This window comes from Somniosus microcephalus, chromosome 6 (genome assembly GCF_052327205.1).
Source record: "Somniosus microcephalus isolate GS21.2 chromosome 6, FLI_Smic_1.0, whole genome shotgun sequence".
In the NCBI taxonomy this organism is placed as follows: Eukaryota; Metazoa; Chordata; class Chondrichthyes; order Squaliformes; family Somniosidae; genus Somniosus; species Somniosus microcephalus.
This window is the reverse complement of record NC_140992.1, coordinates 254480407-254499594: the sequence shown is the minus strand read 5'-3', so window position 1 is coordinate 254499594 and position 19188 is coordinate 254480407. Positions and strand designations below refer to the sequence as shown.

Below are 19188 nucleotides of genomic sequence, written 5' to 3'. Positions count from 1 at the left end.
TATAATTCCACATATCCATTTTAGATTTTAAACACTCGAACTTAGGCTGCAGTTATATTGTTGGTCCAGGCATGACACCAGTAACCATTTTTGGATTGGTTCAAGTGCATAATGTGGGGGGTCTGCTGCCTCCTGATTCTGCTTCAGTGGAGGTCACTGAGAGCATTTCTTAGAGTTCTGTGCAAACATACTTCAGAGCACAATCTTTTTAATTTTAAATGGGCAATAACTGTAAATGTAATATGAGTTTGTGTTTTTTGTAGTGATAGTATGATCAAACTTACCCATAAATAATGAGATGTCTTAAGAGCACATTCCTCAAAAAATATTTTAAATGTCCTAAGTGGGTTTATTTAAGTCAGCATGAATGGGCAAGTTTTGCACTAACAGACTGAGGACAATTGTTATAGGAAATAAAATGTCAATTTAGTGTGGTAGAGTAGTTGAGATGAAGACTTTTTAAATACATAATGATGTGGCACCGTACAGAAGAGTTGTTACTCCAGCTTTAAGATCTGTCACTCGAGCAAATACCTTTTTCCCCATCTCTTCGCTTGAAGTGAGCTACTTCATTGCTCATTGTTGCCCTTCATTTTGTTGTTCTCTAGTATAGTTGATGGCGAACAAGAGTTGGAAGCAGATATAGTGTAAATGGACTAAACAATGAAAATAACATTTGAAATTATTTCTCTTTTTTTTCTAAAACTGAAGAAACTCACCCCTATTGATATTTTTATGAAGTAAAACCTGTTTACTGGGAGACTGGTAGAAATTGAATTGTTCCCGTTAAGTAAAACCTGTTGGTGCGAATATAAAAAGGAATTGAGAAGTGCTCCCTATAACCACATAGCTGTGAATTGATGCTAAAGGCATATCTTTTTGCTTTATTATACCAAAGATTGCAAATAAATTACTGGTGAAGCTAATGAAACCTACAGTCTTGTGCTATGGTCCAGAATGTGATCCATAAAGTCACCTTGCGTATCATGTACTGTAAATGGTCAGCAATCTACTGCAATTCTATAAAAATGTTGTGGTTCAAATGTAAATTGAACAAAAAAATAGCTATTGTAATGAAAAATAACACTGTTGACAAAAATTTTAACAGCCATTTTTGCACCAGTGCACAAACTATTCTCTGCTCGAAGGAGATTAGGCTTCCTGCGTTAAAGTTAGGGTGACTTTAGAAGTCTGAACTATATTAGTACCCACCTTTCCAATGTGTAAAATTGAACTTGAGTTCTGTCTTGATGAGGTGGAACTTTGCATCTGGTAAAGTGGAAAATCAAATGCGTTACAAAGAGTTGAAATTACAGCATTGGGGCCCGTGCTAAATGGCAATTGAAGCTGGCCGTTGGGATCAGTGCACTGTGAATAATTAAATACGATGCTCAAAGCCAATGATGTACAGAAAAATTAACTGAATTGTGGAATGCAACCCCCAAAGTAGCGGTAAAAGTCCTGGAATCCCATGTAATCAGTGGAAATTGACATTCTGGCCATGTAAAACAGAAGCCCTAACTTCGACAGTACACACTTTGGACTTGGGTGACTGCACCATTATTCCTGCATTTTCTTCCAGTTGTAATTCTTTTTTCTGTCTACAGGCTCCCAAGTAACCTGAAGAGGATGGTAGAAGCAGTAATTTTGTACATCTATCCAGCTTAATTCCTTAATTCGAGAGTTTCTGCTGTGCTAAAGTACATTTTTTATATTGAAAATTATGGGTGTATTAACAGCTGTATTTGAATTGTCTTTTGTAAGAAAACAATGTACTGCTTAAACTTTAATATACATTAGGGAATTGTAAAACTGTTTAAAAATTGGGTACCTGGTGTTAAATCTTTCTAAGTAGAAGACAATTTTGATGTAGCTAATTAAAACTCCATTCTCTGACAACTGAGATTTTTTTTAAATATTTTTCATTAAATTATTCACACAACACTGTTTTGAAATTAAGTTGGCTTAAGATCCAGTTTAAACTATATATTTGTGCCATTGTTGCTACGTTTTTGTCACTTGATATTTTCAGTAAAAGACCATGAAGGCCCAATGTGCTTATTTTTTTTAATGATACCAGCCCAGTGTTGTCTTACAGAAATTAACATAATTGTAGGGCACCTCCTGTTGTTAAGCACTCACGGTGTAACTTACTAACCCGGTGATGCCATGATGGATCGCTCTTGATGGTGATGTAATATGTCAGTTGCCATCGTAAGTTTATACTGTTCGCTTTACTGTCTTATGAATATTTCTCAAGCGAGATTCCTCTAAACTGTGAGTGCCTGTGCTTCAGTTGTGTTAGTGGACACCAGATATTTTTCAATGTAATTAAGATACTAAGAGTTAACAGTTATAACTGACTTATAGGCAGTGACATTTTATTAGTATCCGCATATCCTAAACGGTGAAGGGGTAGAATTTCCATTATTTGTCAAAAGCTACTTGTGCAACTGTTCCACGTGTATGAATCAGTTTTTTAAGAAGGATTTCATAGCATATTGTTTTTTTTGAATGCATTAAAAATCTGTATATAATAGAAGCATTCACATAATTTACCTAGTGGCACATATCTGTCACGATTAATCTGAATTTTTAAAAAATGGCATTGGCCTATGCTGTTTAATTGGAGCCAGATCCATTGATTCAATGATCTCAATGCTTTGGTTAAGTACATTTGATCTTCTGTACATTCACGTATGTGTTTAAAAATACAGTATGTGTGTAAAAGTGTTCTTTATTTATTTTTACTGCTTCAGTCCTGGCTTCTAGTACTTTACAATGTGTTTGACTTTCTCTTGACATTCCCATGCCTCCAGCTGGAGATCATAATAAATGTATAAATCATTAGTCAAAGGGTCAGAGTAAACTAAAGGTGATGGATACTCTGGTTGGTTTATACATTATTTCAGTTTACTCTGCTACTAATAGTAATCTTAAAGTTAATTTGTGTTTGTATTGGTCTTGGCAGCTATATCCCCATTAGATATATAAAACAGAACTCAGTACTGAGGTATAGAAACAGCATCTCCAGGCTTTTATTTAAAAGTCAAAGGGGGAAAATTTTGGTTACTTTGCTCCTCTCGTTAGCGCCCTAAGAGGGCGCTAACGAGGGGCGCAAAGCAACCAGCGCCCGGGCACAGCAACACCTCCCGTGAAATGACATCATCGCTGTGCACAGCGCCCCGGCCGCGATCTTCGGTAGCGCCCCCTGACTTGCTGCCCGACGCTATGTCCGACGGGGTCAGGGGGGCCTACCTGTGGCCAGGCGGCGCAATTTAAAGGCGAGGTGCTGGGCGTCCATTTTTGTTGCTGGCCGCCTGCCAGCACCTGCATCCGCTCCCGTCCCCGGTCTCCTGACACCCCCCCCCCCCCCACCCCGCGGAGAGCTGACTGTGCTCCATGAGCCTGGCACTTCTCTTGAGTGTCGGGCTCTTTTGCCGGTACTCCGATCCCCGGTGGCCCAGCTGGGCCCCGGGTCGCGCTGTGCAAGGCCCCATCCCTTTTAAGAAGGGGAGGAAGGCCTGCAATACCGCGGCGCGATGTGCCGCAGCGCATGGTGCTGTGGCACGTAGTGCCGCGATATTCCCTCGCAGCGCCCCGAGGGAGGCGGGGCGCTTCCAGTTGTGCCCTGCTTCCCTCTTGGGGCGCTACTACTCAATTTCGGCTGCGGGGGGGGGGGGGGGGTCATTTTTCCCGGGCGCTAAAAGTAGCACCCCAGCGATGTTAGCACCCCAGAGGGGGTGCGACTCAATTTTTTCCCCCAAAAGTTTTTTAGTATCTTTTTTCCTTTTTTACCTTTACATTTTCTTTATGCATGTTTGTAACGAGCAAATGTCTAGGTTAATTTTATCTAAGAAACTGAACACTTGCATTCAGTATCGTGGAATACCTTGATATTTAAAAAAATCTTCCCTTATGTTCCCGAGAGATAAGGTGGGTGATTGTTGGCTTCTGTTGTCGCGAGGTATTGAAGATGTTCAGATTAAAAACTAAGAACTTCATGAACCTCGGGAAACGTGAGGACAGTTTACATAATCACCATCCACATATGCAGCCTGACCAGAAGTCTTGCACTTTAAAGCGTATAACATTTGTTAGTCAAAATCCTGTTAAGTAAACAACTTAATTTGAAACCAATTTGAAACAAATTATTAACATTTCTGCACCATTAGTAGATTCTACACAGATCCACAGTCAAGAGCAACTTGCATTTAAATATTGGCTGACAGCATCTCAAATGTCTCCAAGCACTTCATGTAAAATGATTACTTTGACGTTCAGTGATTATTATGTAGACAAACTCAACAGCCATTTTGAACATAACAAGATCCCCCAAAAAGGCATTGAATTGAACAACCAGTTAATCATTTTGGTGCTGTTGGCTGAGGGAAGACACTGAGAGAAGTCACTGCTCTTTGAACACTATCCATCTGAATCAGTGGAATAGGCAGACAGGTTTAATGTATTGCGCTGGAGTGTCATCCTAGATTATGGGCGCGAGTCCTCAAGTTGAATGCATTTTTCTGACTTTTTTTCTTATTCGTCCATGAGATGTGGGCGTCGCTGGCAAGGCCAGCATTTATTGCCCATCCCTAATTACCCTTGAGAAGGTGGTGGTGAGCCACCGCATTGAACCGCTGCAGTCCATGTGGTGAAGGTACTCCCACAGTGCTGTTAGGGAGGGAGTTCCAGGATTTTGACCCAGCGACGATGAAGGAACTGTGATATACTTTCAAGTCAGGATGGTATGTGACTTGGAGGTGGTGTTCCCATGCACCTGCTGCCCTTGTCCTTCTAGGTGGAAGAGGTCGTGGGTTTGGGAGGTGCTGCTGAAGAAGCCTTGGCGAGTTGCTGCAGTGCATCTTGTAGATGGTACACACTGCAGCCACGGTGCGCCGGTGGTGGAGGGAGTGAATGTTTAATGTGGTGGATGGGGTGCCAATCAAGTGGGCTGCTTTGTCCTGGATGGTTTTGAGCTTCTTGTGTTGTTGGAGCTGCACTCATCCAGGCAAGTGGAGAGTATTCCATCACACTCCTGACTTGTGCCTTGTAGATGGTGGAAAGGCTTTGGGGAGTCAGGAGGCGAGACACTCGCCACAGAATACCCAGCCTCTGACCTGCTCTTGACTAGCCACATAAATACTGTGGCTACCAGTTAAGTTTCTGGTCAATGGTGACCCCCAGGATGTTGATGGTGGGGGATTCGGCGATGGTAATGCCGTTGACTGTCAAGGGGCGGTGGTTAGACTCTCGCTTGTTGGAGATAGTCATTGCCTTGCACTGGGGTGAGACTGCTATAAATTAACAAACTGACACTAACTGTGAGCATGGTTGATAGTTTTAACAATAGCACAGGTGTAATGTCCAGTTTAAAGTTCTTACAATTAAAATGCAGTGTCTTTATTAGTTGGGATGTTCGCTATGTTTTGTTTTACAGGGAGGGACAATAAGTTCTGACTGGGAATGTGTTTATTTGTGTGTAAATATTAGCCTAGAATTTACTCCGTAGTCACTACCCACAAATTAGACTCGAACATGTGCTCATTCTGTTGATGTCAAGTTACAGTCAAATTTCCTGCAAATCTCATTAGAATATGCCTGAATGTAAAATGGGTGCAAATTAGTGAAAATCAGAGTAAACAATCTGGGCCCAAGGAAAGGGCTAAACTCACACCAAAATATGAAAATTAAAGTTTCAACTCATTGAATTGCCATTAATGCACATTAGGCACAGCGTGTTTAAGAACCTGCCATCAGGGAAGCTTATCAGTTTTTAATGTGACTTATACTGATGGTGTAACAATGCATTCAAAGAAACAAAGTACAGTTCAGGTCTCTGTGAGGATAAATTTAAAAAATGCTCAAAAAACTGCAATAAAACATCAGTAAAACAGCTTTGTTTCCTTCTGTGCCTGAAAATCTGGTCATAATTTGAAGAGCGCCTCTGAGCAAGTGCAATTGCAGGAAACTTGCGTATGTGGCTCTGTAACTTGGGAGCTGGGCCATAATAATGGGTGGAGATGCGTTCAGACGGAGGGATCAATTGATAGATTGAGGCGATTTAGGCGGATTGTACTCGGCCATGTAATTTGCCCAAAATTCCACGATCTTCTAGGCCACATATTTGATATGACTGCACATGTCTCCGGGTGCAAATACACAGGAAATTCTAGGACATAGTGTATACCAAATAAGAGCTCGACTAGATGTTAAGAACTGGCGGTTCTATACATTCACAATGGATGCCACAATTTGTACACAGTGTAGGTCACCAGTTAGAGTGGGTGTAAGATGTTAATTGACACATGGCAGGCCTGGTAATGCTATGGTGTAAGTTGTCTTAAAACTAACCTAAGCTATGATTGCACAATAAAGGAGTTTTACTCTTAAGTGGTAAGAAATCAGTTCGCACCAGGAACAATTTCTGATATGAATCTTCCCAGGCATTTGCTTAGGAAATACAAAGTGAAGAGAAGATTCTCTCCCTCCCCCCTCTTACAGTGAAGGCCAGAAGATGAGAGTGGGGAAAGAGAAGGAAGAATTATGGTATGTAATTTGTATGTTTTTGAATGCCTGGTTACAGAGTGGCAGAATTTGCATCGGTCTAAAAATTAGTACATTTATGTGGCAAACTAATGAGAAGTGCTTAGGTGCATGTGTGTATATAATTAAAAATTTGTTCTCTTTCAGTGGATTGCAATCTCCCTATAGCGCTAATAAAATCTCATGTTGGTATTTATGAATCATTGATGTAGAATCATGCACATTGTTCAGAAAGCTAATGAAAAATTTAAGATGGCTGGGTTGGGTTTTGCAACTCATTAAAACATGACAATTATAGAAGATGGTTGAAAGTAAAAGCATATCAATAATTTTTATTTTTAGTTACCAAGTAGGTCATTTGAACAGTATGTGAAGTAGCAAATGCAAGCTACGGGAATGCAGAAAAGTAGAGAACTAAGCAAGCGTGAAGGCTTGTAGATGATGTAGTAAAACATGAGTTTTCATGCAAGACCTACAAGGTAATGTTCTCATTTACCTTTCTATGATATCTTTACATGCAGGTCAAAGGACCTACCTGACGCTGGATGCCAGTGCCACTGCTTCAAGGCAATTAAAAACTTCAGAGCTGCCTAGGTTGAGTAGTGCAAGTAGCAACTCTCTTGGCAGTGTATTCATACCCAAATGACGTTCCAGAACCACTAGTGAGTTTTTGGTGTATTAAATATAAGCGAGTAGAGTTTCTGCAGTTCGCCTGAAATCGGCAAAGCCGGCATAAAAGATCCAGTGCAAATCGAGTTTCCGCAATCTTTTACACAGGTTTAAAAAAACATTGCATTGGAAGCTTAGGGAAGGAAATCTGCTGTCCTTACCTGGTCTGGCCTATATGTGACTCCAGACCCTTAGCAATGTGGTTGACTCTTAACAGAATCATACCTTTCCGTCAATGTCCCAGACTCCTCCATCATCATAAGAACATAAGAAATAGGAGCAGGAGTAGGCCAATCGGCCCCTCGAGCCTGCTCCACCATTCAATAAGATCATGGCTGATCTGATCCTAACCGCCAATCCACTATCACAGAACCATCTCCTGAATCTAACAGAATTAGACACACGAAATAGGAGCAGGATCAGGCTACACAGCCCCTGGGCCCGCTCTGCTACCCACAGGGTCATGACCGATCCGAACCTAGACTCATGTCCAAATTCCTGCCCGCTCCCCGTAACCCTTAATTCCCTTTACTTCAAGGAAACTGTCTATTTCTGTTTTAAATTTATGTAATGATGTAGCTTCTACAGCTTTTTGGGGCAGCATATTCCATGGACCTACCACCCTCTGAGTGAAGTAGTTCCTCCTCATCTCAGTTTTGAAAGAGCAGCCCCTTATTCTAAGACTATGCCCCCTAGTTCTAGTTTCACCCATCATCGGGAACATCCTCCCCGCATCCACCCGATCCAACCCCTTCACAATCTTATATGTTTCAATAAGATCGCCTCTCATTCTTCTGAACTCCAATGAGTAGAGTCCCAATCTACTCAACCTCTCCTCATATGTCCATCCCCGGGATTAACCGAGTGAACCTTCTTTGTACTGACTCGAGAGCAAGTATGTCCTTAAGTATGGACACCAAAACTGTACGCAGTATTCCAGGTACGGTCTCACCAATACCTTGTACAACTGAAGCAATACCTCGTACAACTGAAGCAATACCTCCCTATTTTTATATTCTATCCCCCTAGCAATGAAAGCCACCATTCCATTGGCCTTAATCACTTGCTGCACCTGCATACTAACCATACTCACCCATCAGAGGTGGCGGCACACTGGTACACATTTGGGAGAGAGTGGCCCTGGCAGTCCTCAACATTGACTCCGAACCCCATGAAATCTCATGGCTTCAGGTCAAGCATAGGCAAGGAAACCTCCTGCTGATTACCACCTCCTGCCCTTAGCTGATGATTCAGTACTCCACCTTGTTGAACACCACTTGGAAGAAACACTGTGGGTAGCAAGGGCACAGAATGTACTCTGGGTGGGGGACTTCGATGTCCATCACCAAGAGTGGCTCGGTAGCACCACTGCTCACTGAGCTGGTTGAGTCCTGAAGGACATAGCTGGCAGACTCAGCCTGCAGCAGGTGGTGAGAGAACCAAAACGGGGGCAAAACCTACTTGACCTCGTTTTCACCAATCTACCTGTCGCAGATGCATCTGTCCATGACAGTATTGGTAGCAGTGACCACCGTACAGTCCTTGTGGAGACAAAGTCATGTCTTCACACTGAAGACACCCTCCATTGTGTTGTGTGGCACTACCACTGTGCTAAATGGGATAGATTCAGAACAGGCCTAGCAGCTCAAAACTGGGCATCCATGAGGTGCTGTGTATTGCATCATAATCTGTAACCTCATGGCCTAGCATATCCCTCACTCTATCATTACCATCAAGCCAGGCGACCAACCCTGGTTCAATAAGGAGGGTAGAGGAGCATGCCAGGAGCAGCACCTAAAAAGGAAGTGCCGACCTGGAGAAGCTGCAGCACAGGACTACATGCATGCTATAGACAGGGCTAAGCGATCCCAGAATCATCAGATCAGATCAAAACTCTGCAGTCCTGCTGCATCCAATTGTGAATGGTGGTGAACCATTAAACAACTGACGGGAGGTGGAGGCTCCATGAAAATCCCCATCCTCAATGATGGCGGAACCCAGCACATGAGTGCAAAAGACAAGGCTGAAGCATTTGCAACCATCTTCAGCCAGAAGTGCCGAGTGGATGATCCATATCGCCCTCCTCCTGAGGTCCCCACCATCACAGAAGCCAGTCTTCAGCCAATTCAATTCACTCCGTGATATTAAGAAAGGGCTGAGCGCACAGGATACTACATAGGCTATGGGCCCTGACAACATCCTGGCTGTTGTGCTGCAGAACTAGCCGCGCCTCTAGCCAAGTTGTTCCAGTACAGCTACAACACTAGCATCTACCTGACAATGTGGAAAACTGCCCAGGTATGTCCTGTCCACAAAAAGCAGGACAAATCTAATCCGGCCAATTACCTCCCCATCAGTCTACTCTTAATCATCAGCAAAGTAATGGAAGGTGTCGTCGACAGTGCTATCAAGCGGCACTTACCAATAACCTGCTCACCGATACTCCGTTTGGGTTCCGCCAGGACCACATGGCTCTCGACCTCATTACAGCTTTGGTCTAAACATGGACAAAAGAGCTGAATTTCAGAGGTGAGGTGAGAGTGACTGCTCTGACATCAAGGCAGCATTTGACTGAGTTTGGCATCAAGGAGCCCCAGTAAAATTGAAGTCATTGGGAATCGGGGGAAAGACTCCACTGGCTGGAGTCATACCTAGCACAAAGGAAGATGGTTGTGGTTGTTGGATGCCAATCATCTCAGCCCCAGGACATCGCTGCAGGAGTTCCTCAGGGCAGTGTTCTAGGCCCAACCATCTTCAGCTGCTTCAACAATGACCTTCCCTCCAACATAAGGTCCAAAGTGGGGATGCTCGCTGATGCTTGCATAAGAGTTTAAATGAATATAAAAATATTTTTCTTTCAGTGTTCAGTTCCATTCGCAAATCCTCAGATAATGAAGCAGTCTATGCCGGCATGCAGCAAGACCTGGACCACATTCGGGCTTGGGCTGATAAATTGCAAGTAACATTCGCGCCACACAAGTGCCAGGCAATGACGAACAAGAGAATGTCTAACCACAGCCCCTTGACATTCAATGGCATTACGATCACTGACTCCCCACCATCAACATCCTGGGGGCCACCATTGACTAGAAACTTAACTGGACCAGCCACCTCAATACTGTGGTTACAAGAGCAGGTTCCCATCTATCAGTTGAGCAAACTACCTTCACTTCAAGCCCTAACACTGGTGTTGAACAAAATTACACACATACCCAATTTTCCCTTTGCAAATCTCTCCAGCCTAGTTGTATTGCATCTTCACAATAATAAAATTGACACAATAGATATCCCACAATAGAGTGTCTCACCTTCTGACTCCTCAAAGCCTTTCCACCATCTTCAAGGCACAAGTAAGGAGTGTGATGGAATACTCTCCACTTGCCTGGATGAGTGCAGCTCCAACAGCACTCAAGAAGCTCAACACCATCCAGGACAAAGCAGTCCGCCTAATTGGCACTCCATCCACCACCTTAAACATTCACACCCTCCATCACCGGCGTACCGTGGCTGCAGTGTGTACCATCTACAAGATGCACTGCAGCAACTCGCCAAGGCTTCTTCGACAGCAACTCCCAAATCCACGACCTCTACCACCTAGAGGGAAAAGGGCAGCAGGCGCATGGGAACGCCATCACCAAGTTCCCCTCCAAGTCACACACTATCCTGACTTGGAAATATATCGGCTGTTCCTTCATCGTCACTGGGTCAAAATCCTGGAACTCCCTCCTTAACAGCACCCTCACCACACGGACTGCAGCGGTTCAAGAAGGCGGCTCACCACCACCTTCTCAAGGGCAATTAGGGATGGGCAGCAAATGTTGGCCTTGCCAGCGACGCCCACATCCCAGGAACTAATAAAAAAAATGAATAAATAAAGCTGGCCTAGCCCACAAAACTGGCCATGCCCCCAGATTGAATTAAAGAGCATAGTGAATTGCCCCCAATTGTACTCGTTTACAGATCTTTGAGGATGCTCTTCAAATTAACTGTTTATTTTAGGTGCAAAGGCATTAGTAGGCACCTTTTAGAAGTTTTTAAATAATAAAAAATATTTAATTTACTAAGAAACTGATTAGTGTACACCAATTAAACTAGTAAATGATTCACAGGTGGTCTGGACACTTACTAAAAATCCCATTTTCAGCTGTATTAATAAAACTGCACCAGGTTACCACTTTTTTAATGAAAGGGGGGGGGGAAACCAATTACTTTCTAAAACACTGCCCGATTGCGCTGGTTCATGGAAGATTTTATGTTTATGATTGGCACAAAAGGAGGCCATTCGGCCTGTCGTGCCTGTGCTGGCTCTTTGAAAGAGCAGTCGTGCTGAGTCCCGTACGCACCCCCCCCGCCCCGGATTTTTGTCTATAACCCTGTAAGTTCTTCATTCGCAAGTACCTGTTCAACTCCCTTTTAAAAAAATTTAGTGGACTCAGCTTCCACCACCGTTTCAGGAAGAGCGTTCCAGATCCTGACAACTCTCAGTGAAAAAATTCACCTCATCTCCCCTCTAGATCGTTTGGCAATGATTTTAAATCCATCACCTCTGGTTATTGACCCACTCCCTGGAGGGAATAGTTTTCCTCTATCTACTCTATCGAAACCGCTCATCATCTTGAAAACCTCAATTAGGTCACCTCTTAAACTCTGTTCCAAGGAGAACAGTCCTAACTTTTCTAACCTCTCATAACTGAAGTCCCTCATCCCTGGTAACACCCTGGTAAACCTCCTCTGTACCCTTTCTACGACCTTTACATCTTTCCTGAAGTGTGGTGCCCAGAACTGTCCACAATACTCCAGCTGAGGCCTAACCAGTGATTTATAAAGCTCTAGCATGAGCTCTTTACTTTTATATTCTATTCCTCTATTTATAAACCCAAGAAACCCGTATGCTTTTTAACCACCTTATCAACTTGCCCTGCCACCTTTAAGCATTTGTTGATATGGACACCGAGGTCTCTCTGCTTATCTATAAAATCGTGCCATTTATAAGATACTGTCTTTCCATATTACTCCTCCCAAAGTGCACAACTTCACACTTCTTTGCATTGAACTCCACCTGCCATCCTTCTGCCCATTTCACCATCCTGTCTATGTCATCCTGAAGTCTACAACTATCCTCATCACTATCTACTCCATTGCTAAGTTTCGTATCATCTGCAAACTTTATAATGCTGCTCCCTACACCCGAGCCTAGGTCGTTAATAAAAATCGAAAAGCAATGTTCCCGCTAAGCTGCGCGGCCACGCAGCGGTCTCGAGGTCTCAAGCAGGCCGCTCACCGGCTTCACAATGTAAAAAAAAAGCGCATGCGCAGGAGTTTGAATGGGCCGCACAGCCCTTTAAAGAGGCCGTGCACCCGAAAAAAAATTAGAGGGAACATTGGTCATAAGCCTCCTTTTTCTGTTTTATTTTAACTTTTATTCCTTTGCAAATGAGTTTGAAAGGAAACTTGAGCTATGACTTCACTTCGGAAAACGAGCGCAATTTTGAGCACAATTTGCGCCCGGATTCGCGACTGCTCTCAAAGCAGAAACTCTACCCCAAGAAATTTAGTCACTCTCACTTGCTTTGATCTTCCCTGTTTAAACTTATCAAAATCTGGGAGTTGCCGGTGGGAATGATTTGTATAGTGGGTGCACACTCTTAAGACAGTGTCCTTGTGACTACTCTCTGACACACCTTATGGCAGCTCGATAAAAGTGGCGCTGGCAGTCACCTGTGAGCTAACTATCTTTCCCATCCTTAGAATGGAGGAGGGGTGTGCGTGTAGGGAGGGCAGGAATGGGTCAGTAACTAAAGACATTTGGGGCCCCCAAAAAATCTGCGGAGTAACATCCGGACATAAGTGCCAGAATGCGCCTGTTGAGAACTTCCACTGCTGGCCCTGCTAGACTTGTATCCATGGCAGGCAGCCATGCCATTAGGGTGCACCTCGGGTTCCTGCCAATCGGAAGGCTGGTAATTTTGCCTGGTGCCAGGCACCCCCCCCCCCCCCAAACCTCTGGAAACATACTGGGAGTGCCCTACTGGACTCCTTATAGCTTTATAACACATTGTGAGACACCTAGCACTCAAAGTCCATACCCTGGAATTGTGTGACAACTGCTTTCAGTTAGTGTGTGAAGAAATATTATAATCGGTCAAATAAAATAAAATTTCAACAAAAAGTGCAGCATCAGGGCATGTTTGTCAAGTGCTAAATTCACTTCTATAAATTCAAATAAATACTCTGAACCTTCAAATGGGGGTTTGAAACGTAAAATATTTTTCATTATAATTCTTCCAAGACTATCCTTTTCTCATCCTTATTTTATGCTGTGATTGGAAAAGGGATAATCAAAAAAACTGAGGTTTGAACACTTTTCAATGTCACTTTTACTTCACTGTATTCATTATATTTTCCATCATTCAAAATACGACTCATGATTCATCTTAACATTATTTTTAAGGTGCTGTTTTATTTATGATTTAATCTTTATAAAAAACTTCCTCATTAGTGATTAAGTGGCAGAAACTGTTAATAATTCATGTAATTCAATATAACTTCAGTTCTTTAGACTGCATGTTCAAAATCAGCTTGGCTACTTCGTTTAGAACAGAATGGCATTTGCTAATGAATTCACACTTTTTAAGGTCCTCTTGAACACCTTTTTTTAAATGCAAATTGCGATGAGCACCTTTGAAAACCAGCTTGACATATTAATTGACAGAGTGATATAATTAGGAGTGCTTATACTAAAAAGTATTGCATTTCCATGAAAGGAACCATTAATGCTGTCTCTACCCTGGTTGAATTCAAAGAATAAGGTTTATTTAAAGCTTAATTTTTTTCCTGTGATTCAATAAATGGCTTTTGTGCCTCATTTACAGACTGCGAGGAGGGAGACTTTAAAATTTTGGGGAAATGTTTGCCTCGATTGATGTCATTTGAGAATTAAAACTTAATGGGGGAGAAATTCGGTTGGTAGCGCCACCGATTAACGCCTAAAGAGGCCGAGAAGTTGGGCGCTAGCCAATTTCTGGCCGGGCGCAGGGAGTCTAGCGCCTCGCCCCCTATTGAGCATGGAATTAGTGCCGGCGCAAAATCTTAGCGCCCGCTCATGGGCGCAGGCAGATTATGACGTCATTTGAGTGTGCAACGCCTTTTGGGCGCCCCGGACCGGAAATTCAGTGGCGCCCCCCTCCGTAGTGCCTGGCGCTAATAGTGACAGCTTACATGGAACCTTACCCAATCACTCTCGGCCTGGGGGGGCGTTATTTAAAGGGGACTGGTGTGGCTTAAAAGCGGCAGCCATTTCTGGAGCACAACTTCTTCGTGAGTTACAAAGAGTTGCTGAGCTGCACACAGAGAGCCTTTTGACCACTGAGCCCGCGCAGGCAGAGGAACTTCAGCCTTCTGACCATCGCCTTGCTATTGGTGAGCATTTACAACGGGAAAACTTCCTGTGCGCACTTATTATGGGGGCTGCATTGGAGGGGGAAGTCCTGCTGCTGAATCAACTAGAAAGGGCACTGAGATGCAGAGAGAGGGGGGCGGCCATGGCCAGACGGAGGAGGGCCAACAGACATTGCCACACCAGACCTTACGCTGGCAGGGTTTTCCGACAGCAGTTTTCCTACATGAACATGTCAGAGGAGCAGTGTGTCAGAAGGCTGCAATTTAGAAAGGAGGTGGTGACTGAGCTGTGCCACCTGCTTCGGACAGATCTGCAGCCTCAGATAAGGTGCAGGACATCTCTGTCGGTGGCTGTGAAGATGACTGTTGCCCTGAACTTCTACGCGAGCGGCTCTTTTCAGGCCACATCTGGGGACATAGCCAGCATCTCGCAGTTTGTGGTACATTGCTGCATCTGTCAAGTGACTGATGCCCTGTTTAAAAAGAGGCGGCAGTACATCTCCTTCCCAATGACCCCAGACAAGCAGCGGGAGCGCGCAGAGGGCTTCGTTGCAATAGCGGACTTCCCCATGGTGCAGGGTGCCATTGACTGCACGCACGTGGCTTTGCGGGCACCTGTTTTCAATCCGGAGGAGTTCTGCAACCGCAAGGGGTTCCATTCCTTGAATGTCCAGCTGGTCTGTGACCACCGACAGGAGATCCTCGCAGTGAATGCGCAGTTCCCAGGCAGCAGCCACGACGCCTTCATCCTGCGCCAGACTTCTGTAGCAGGCCTTTCGGAGGCCCTGGCTCACCCAGAAGGCTGGCTTCTCGGGGACAAGGGCTATCCTCTGTGCCCGTGGCTGATGACCTCACTCTGGATGCCCAGTACCCCTGCTGAAGAACGCTACAATGCGAGCCATCAGGCGATGAGGAACATTGTGGAACACACAATCGGCGTGCTGAAGCAGCGGTTCCGCTGTCTGGACCATTCCGGGGGAGCACTGCAGTACTCGCCTGAGCGAGTCTCGCACTTCGTCGTTGTTTGCTGCATGCTCCATAACCTCGCTATCCTACGTACCCAGCCAATGCCTGCGATAGCCTCAGTACTCAACACCAACAACAGCCAATCTCCAGACGCCATCCTACAACTCATCCGCTTCATCCTTGACCACAATATCTTCACCTTTGACAACCAGTTCTTTACCCAAACACACGGAACAGCCATGGGGACCAAATTCGCACCCCAATACGCCAACATCTTCATGCACAAGTTCGAGCAAGACTTCTTCGTTGCACAGGACCGTCAACCAATGCTATACACCAGATACATCGACGACATTTTCTTCCTATGGACCCACGGTGAAGAATCACTGAAAAGACTACACGATAACATCAACAAGTTCCATCCCACCATCAAACTCACCATGGACTACTCCTCAGAATCGGTTTCATTCTTGGACACACGAATCTCCATCAAAGACGGACACCTCGGCACTTCACTCTACCGCAAGCCCACGGACAACCTCACGATGCTCTACTTCTCCAGCTTCCACCCTAACTACGTTAAAGAAGCCATCCTCTATGGACAAGCTCTGCGAATACACAGGATCTGCTCAGACGAGGAGGAACGCGATGGACACCTACAGACGCTGAAAGACGCCCTCGTAAGAACGGGATATGACGCTCGACTCATCGATCGACAGTTCTGACGGGCCACAGTGAAAAATCGCATAGACCACCTCAGAAGACAAACACGGGACACAACCAACAGAGTACCCTTCGTCGTCCAGTACTTCCCCGGAGCGGAGGAACTACGCCATGTTCTTCGCAGCCTTCAACATATCATCAATGATGACGAACACCTCTCTAAGGCCATCCCCACGCCTCCACTACTCGCCTTCAAACAGCCGCCTAACCTCAAACAGACCATCGTTCGCAGCAAATTACCCAGCTTTCAGGAGAACAGTGACCACGACACCACACAACCCTGCCACAGCAACCTCTGCAAGACATGCCAGATCATCAACACAGATACCATCATCACACGTGAGGACACCACCCACCAGGTACATGGTACACACTCATGTGACTCGGCCAACGTTGCCTACCTCATACGTTGCAGGAAAGGATGCCCCGGAGCATGGTACATTGGCGAGACCATGCAGACACTGTGACAACGGATGAACGGACACCGCGCAACAATCGCCAGGCAGGAGTGTTCCCTCCCAGTCGGGGAACGCTTCAGCAGTCAAGGACATTCAGCCTCCGACCTTCGGGTAAGCATTCTTCAAGGCGGTCTTCGAGACACACGACAACGCAAAATCGTCGAGCAGAAACTGATAGCCTAGTTCCGCAGCCATGAGGACGGCCTCAACCGGGATCTTGGGTTCATGTCACGCTACATGTAACCCCACCTGACGTAGGGTCATCCAGACTCGAGTCGTCGTTGGCTTGTTCTCTCCACACAGATGCGGCCGGACCTGCTGTGATTTCCAGCAAAAAAAATGTTTTTTGTCTGTTTTTGTTTTTCATACAGACCCCAGCATCTGCAACATTTGACCCCTTGTGACCCCACCTCATTATTCTTTGATGTAATGTTTTCCTGACTGACCTGTTTGGACACCATTTACACCTTTGATTGCTGTGATTATCTCTCTGCCGAGGTGTGATAAATGGCAGTTAGATAGATTACCTGTAAACATCTGACATTATTCTCTGACTATATAAGCTGTGTTTTTATGCATCTCTCCACTTCACCTGACGAAGGAGCAGCGCTCTGAAAGCTTGTGATTTCAAATAAAGCTGTTGGACTATAACCTGCTGTTGTGTGATTTCTTACAGAATGCCACCAGACATTGACGCACCAGCAGAGGAGGAGGAGGACCAAGATGGGAGGGAGGTACTAACTGGAAGGGCCGTGCGTCAGAGGCTGATCAGAAGTCGCTTCTAGGCCCCTCTCACGGAATGCTTGTAGCCATTCCAAGAACAGGAATGGAACCGCCATCATACCCCCAAGCCTGTGAAGGGCAATATGCATGTAAATAGCAAACATGGCCATTGTAAATGAATAAAGTATTTTATTACAAAAAATGTGCTTCCTTCCAACATGAAAAAGCAATAGGAACAGAAAGCTAAAATAACACACAGACACATTATTGACTCTCCCTCCCGTGAGACTGGTCAAAACATAAAGTACAATCATAAGAGTTGACTCTCTCTCCCGTGAGACTGGCCAAAACATAAAGTACAATCATAAGAGTTGCCTCTCCCTCCCGTGAGACTGGCCAAAACATAAAGTACAATCATAGCATCCTCCTTGGCCTTGATTCCACCTCAGCAGAGGCTTCATCACCACCCTTTACTTCTTTCCCCTGATGGGGATCTTGGTCTCTTTCGGCTCTGGCCCCTTCCCTCCCTGCAGCTCCTCCTTAATGTGACCCCAGTGGCTGCAGCAAGGCTGGGGGAGGCCTGCTGACTGTCCTTGAGCGCAGATGCCCCTGAGGTGCGGCCTGGACGACCTCTGGGCCTAGAGGGCCCAGCTGCTGACTGCTCCACCTGTGCATGGGTGGAAGCAATCCTGCAGGTAGTGGCAGCTGCAGTGGAGAAGTGCCAGTGGTGGCAGCAGGAATGCTGTCCTCTTGAGAGAGGACAGCACCTCCCTGCTCCAACAACACACTGGCACTCCCATGGGGCAGCACTTCAGCATCCGGAGCAATCTGATGGAGCACAGGTTGCTGGCCTGCTGTGGTGCTTTGAGGGCCCCGGGTAATCCTGGCTGAGCCATCGAGGGTGGCAGCAGTCAATGGTCGCGTGGCCTCAATCTGTGTATGCAGGAGACCAGCGAGTGACTGCGTGGCAGCACTCAGCACTTGCATGGCAGGTGCCAGTGCTTCGGCGAAGCCCTGGACACTCCTTTCCATTGCTTTGCCGAAGCCCTGGACAGACCTTTCCAATGCTGACCCGAAGTCCAGCGCACTCCGGGCCTGTGCTGCGCCGATGTCTTGGACACTCCTCGCTAGTGTCTCGATGGTTTCAGCCAACCTTGCCACTGCAGCCATGAGCTCAGTGTGCCTCCGGCCAGCCTGGGCGCTCATTTCAGTGAGGGCACGCACCTCCTCTGCGCTCTGTGCAGCAGCACTGGTGGCCTGACTCGCCCTCTGGGGAGACGGCACCCAAGCTTCCCTCCCCCCCCGCGTTGCTGCAGCCCGCTGGTGCCTGGAGTTGCCTCCTCCTCAGAGCTGTCCCCCCCGCCCCCCTCCAGGGAAGTTGTGCCCCCAGTCTGCCGTTGGGCTGGCTCGCCTGAGGGTGCTTGGGATGTTCCGGCTTCCTCCTGGTCGTCGCCTCCAGAGTCACTCATAGTGGCAGCTTGAGGGCCCGCCTCCTCACCCGGCGAATCAGCATCTGAAAGCAGGGAGGTACAGGAGTGGCTTTAGCGTGAGGACAGGGTGGCAGCGAGGGAGGCATAAGTGCTGCAATGTACTGTAGTGGATCGACAGTGAAAAATCATGCTGGTGGGGGGAACAAGTGGTAGGAGAGAGATCAAAAAGGTGATAGCCTTACCATCGCTGGCCACTATGGGGTCGGCAGCTTCAG

The 19188-nt window shown here is 45.8% G+C and overlaps 1 protein-coding gene across 2 annotated transcripts in view; it reads left to right on the top strand.

The window, feature by feature from the left end:
- hsbp1b (heat shock factor binding protein 1b) overlaps positions 1-17685 on the top strand; it is a 41650-nt gene extending 23965 nt beyond the window's left edge. Inside the window, exon 4 of one of the 2 annotated variants that reach the window (XM_085991765.1) lies at positions 17437-17685. In XM_085991765.1, the coding sequence (XP_085847891.1) occupies positions 17437-17454 (18 nt within the window). In that variant the 3' untranslated portion in view covers positions 17455-17685. Of the gene's footprint in view, positions 1-1607; positions 2886-17436 lie in introns of those variants that run through there. The other variant, XM_085991766.1, reaches the window with a different exon arrangement.
- The last annotated feature ends 1503 nt before the right edge of the window (positions 17686-19188 follow it).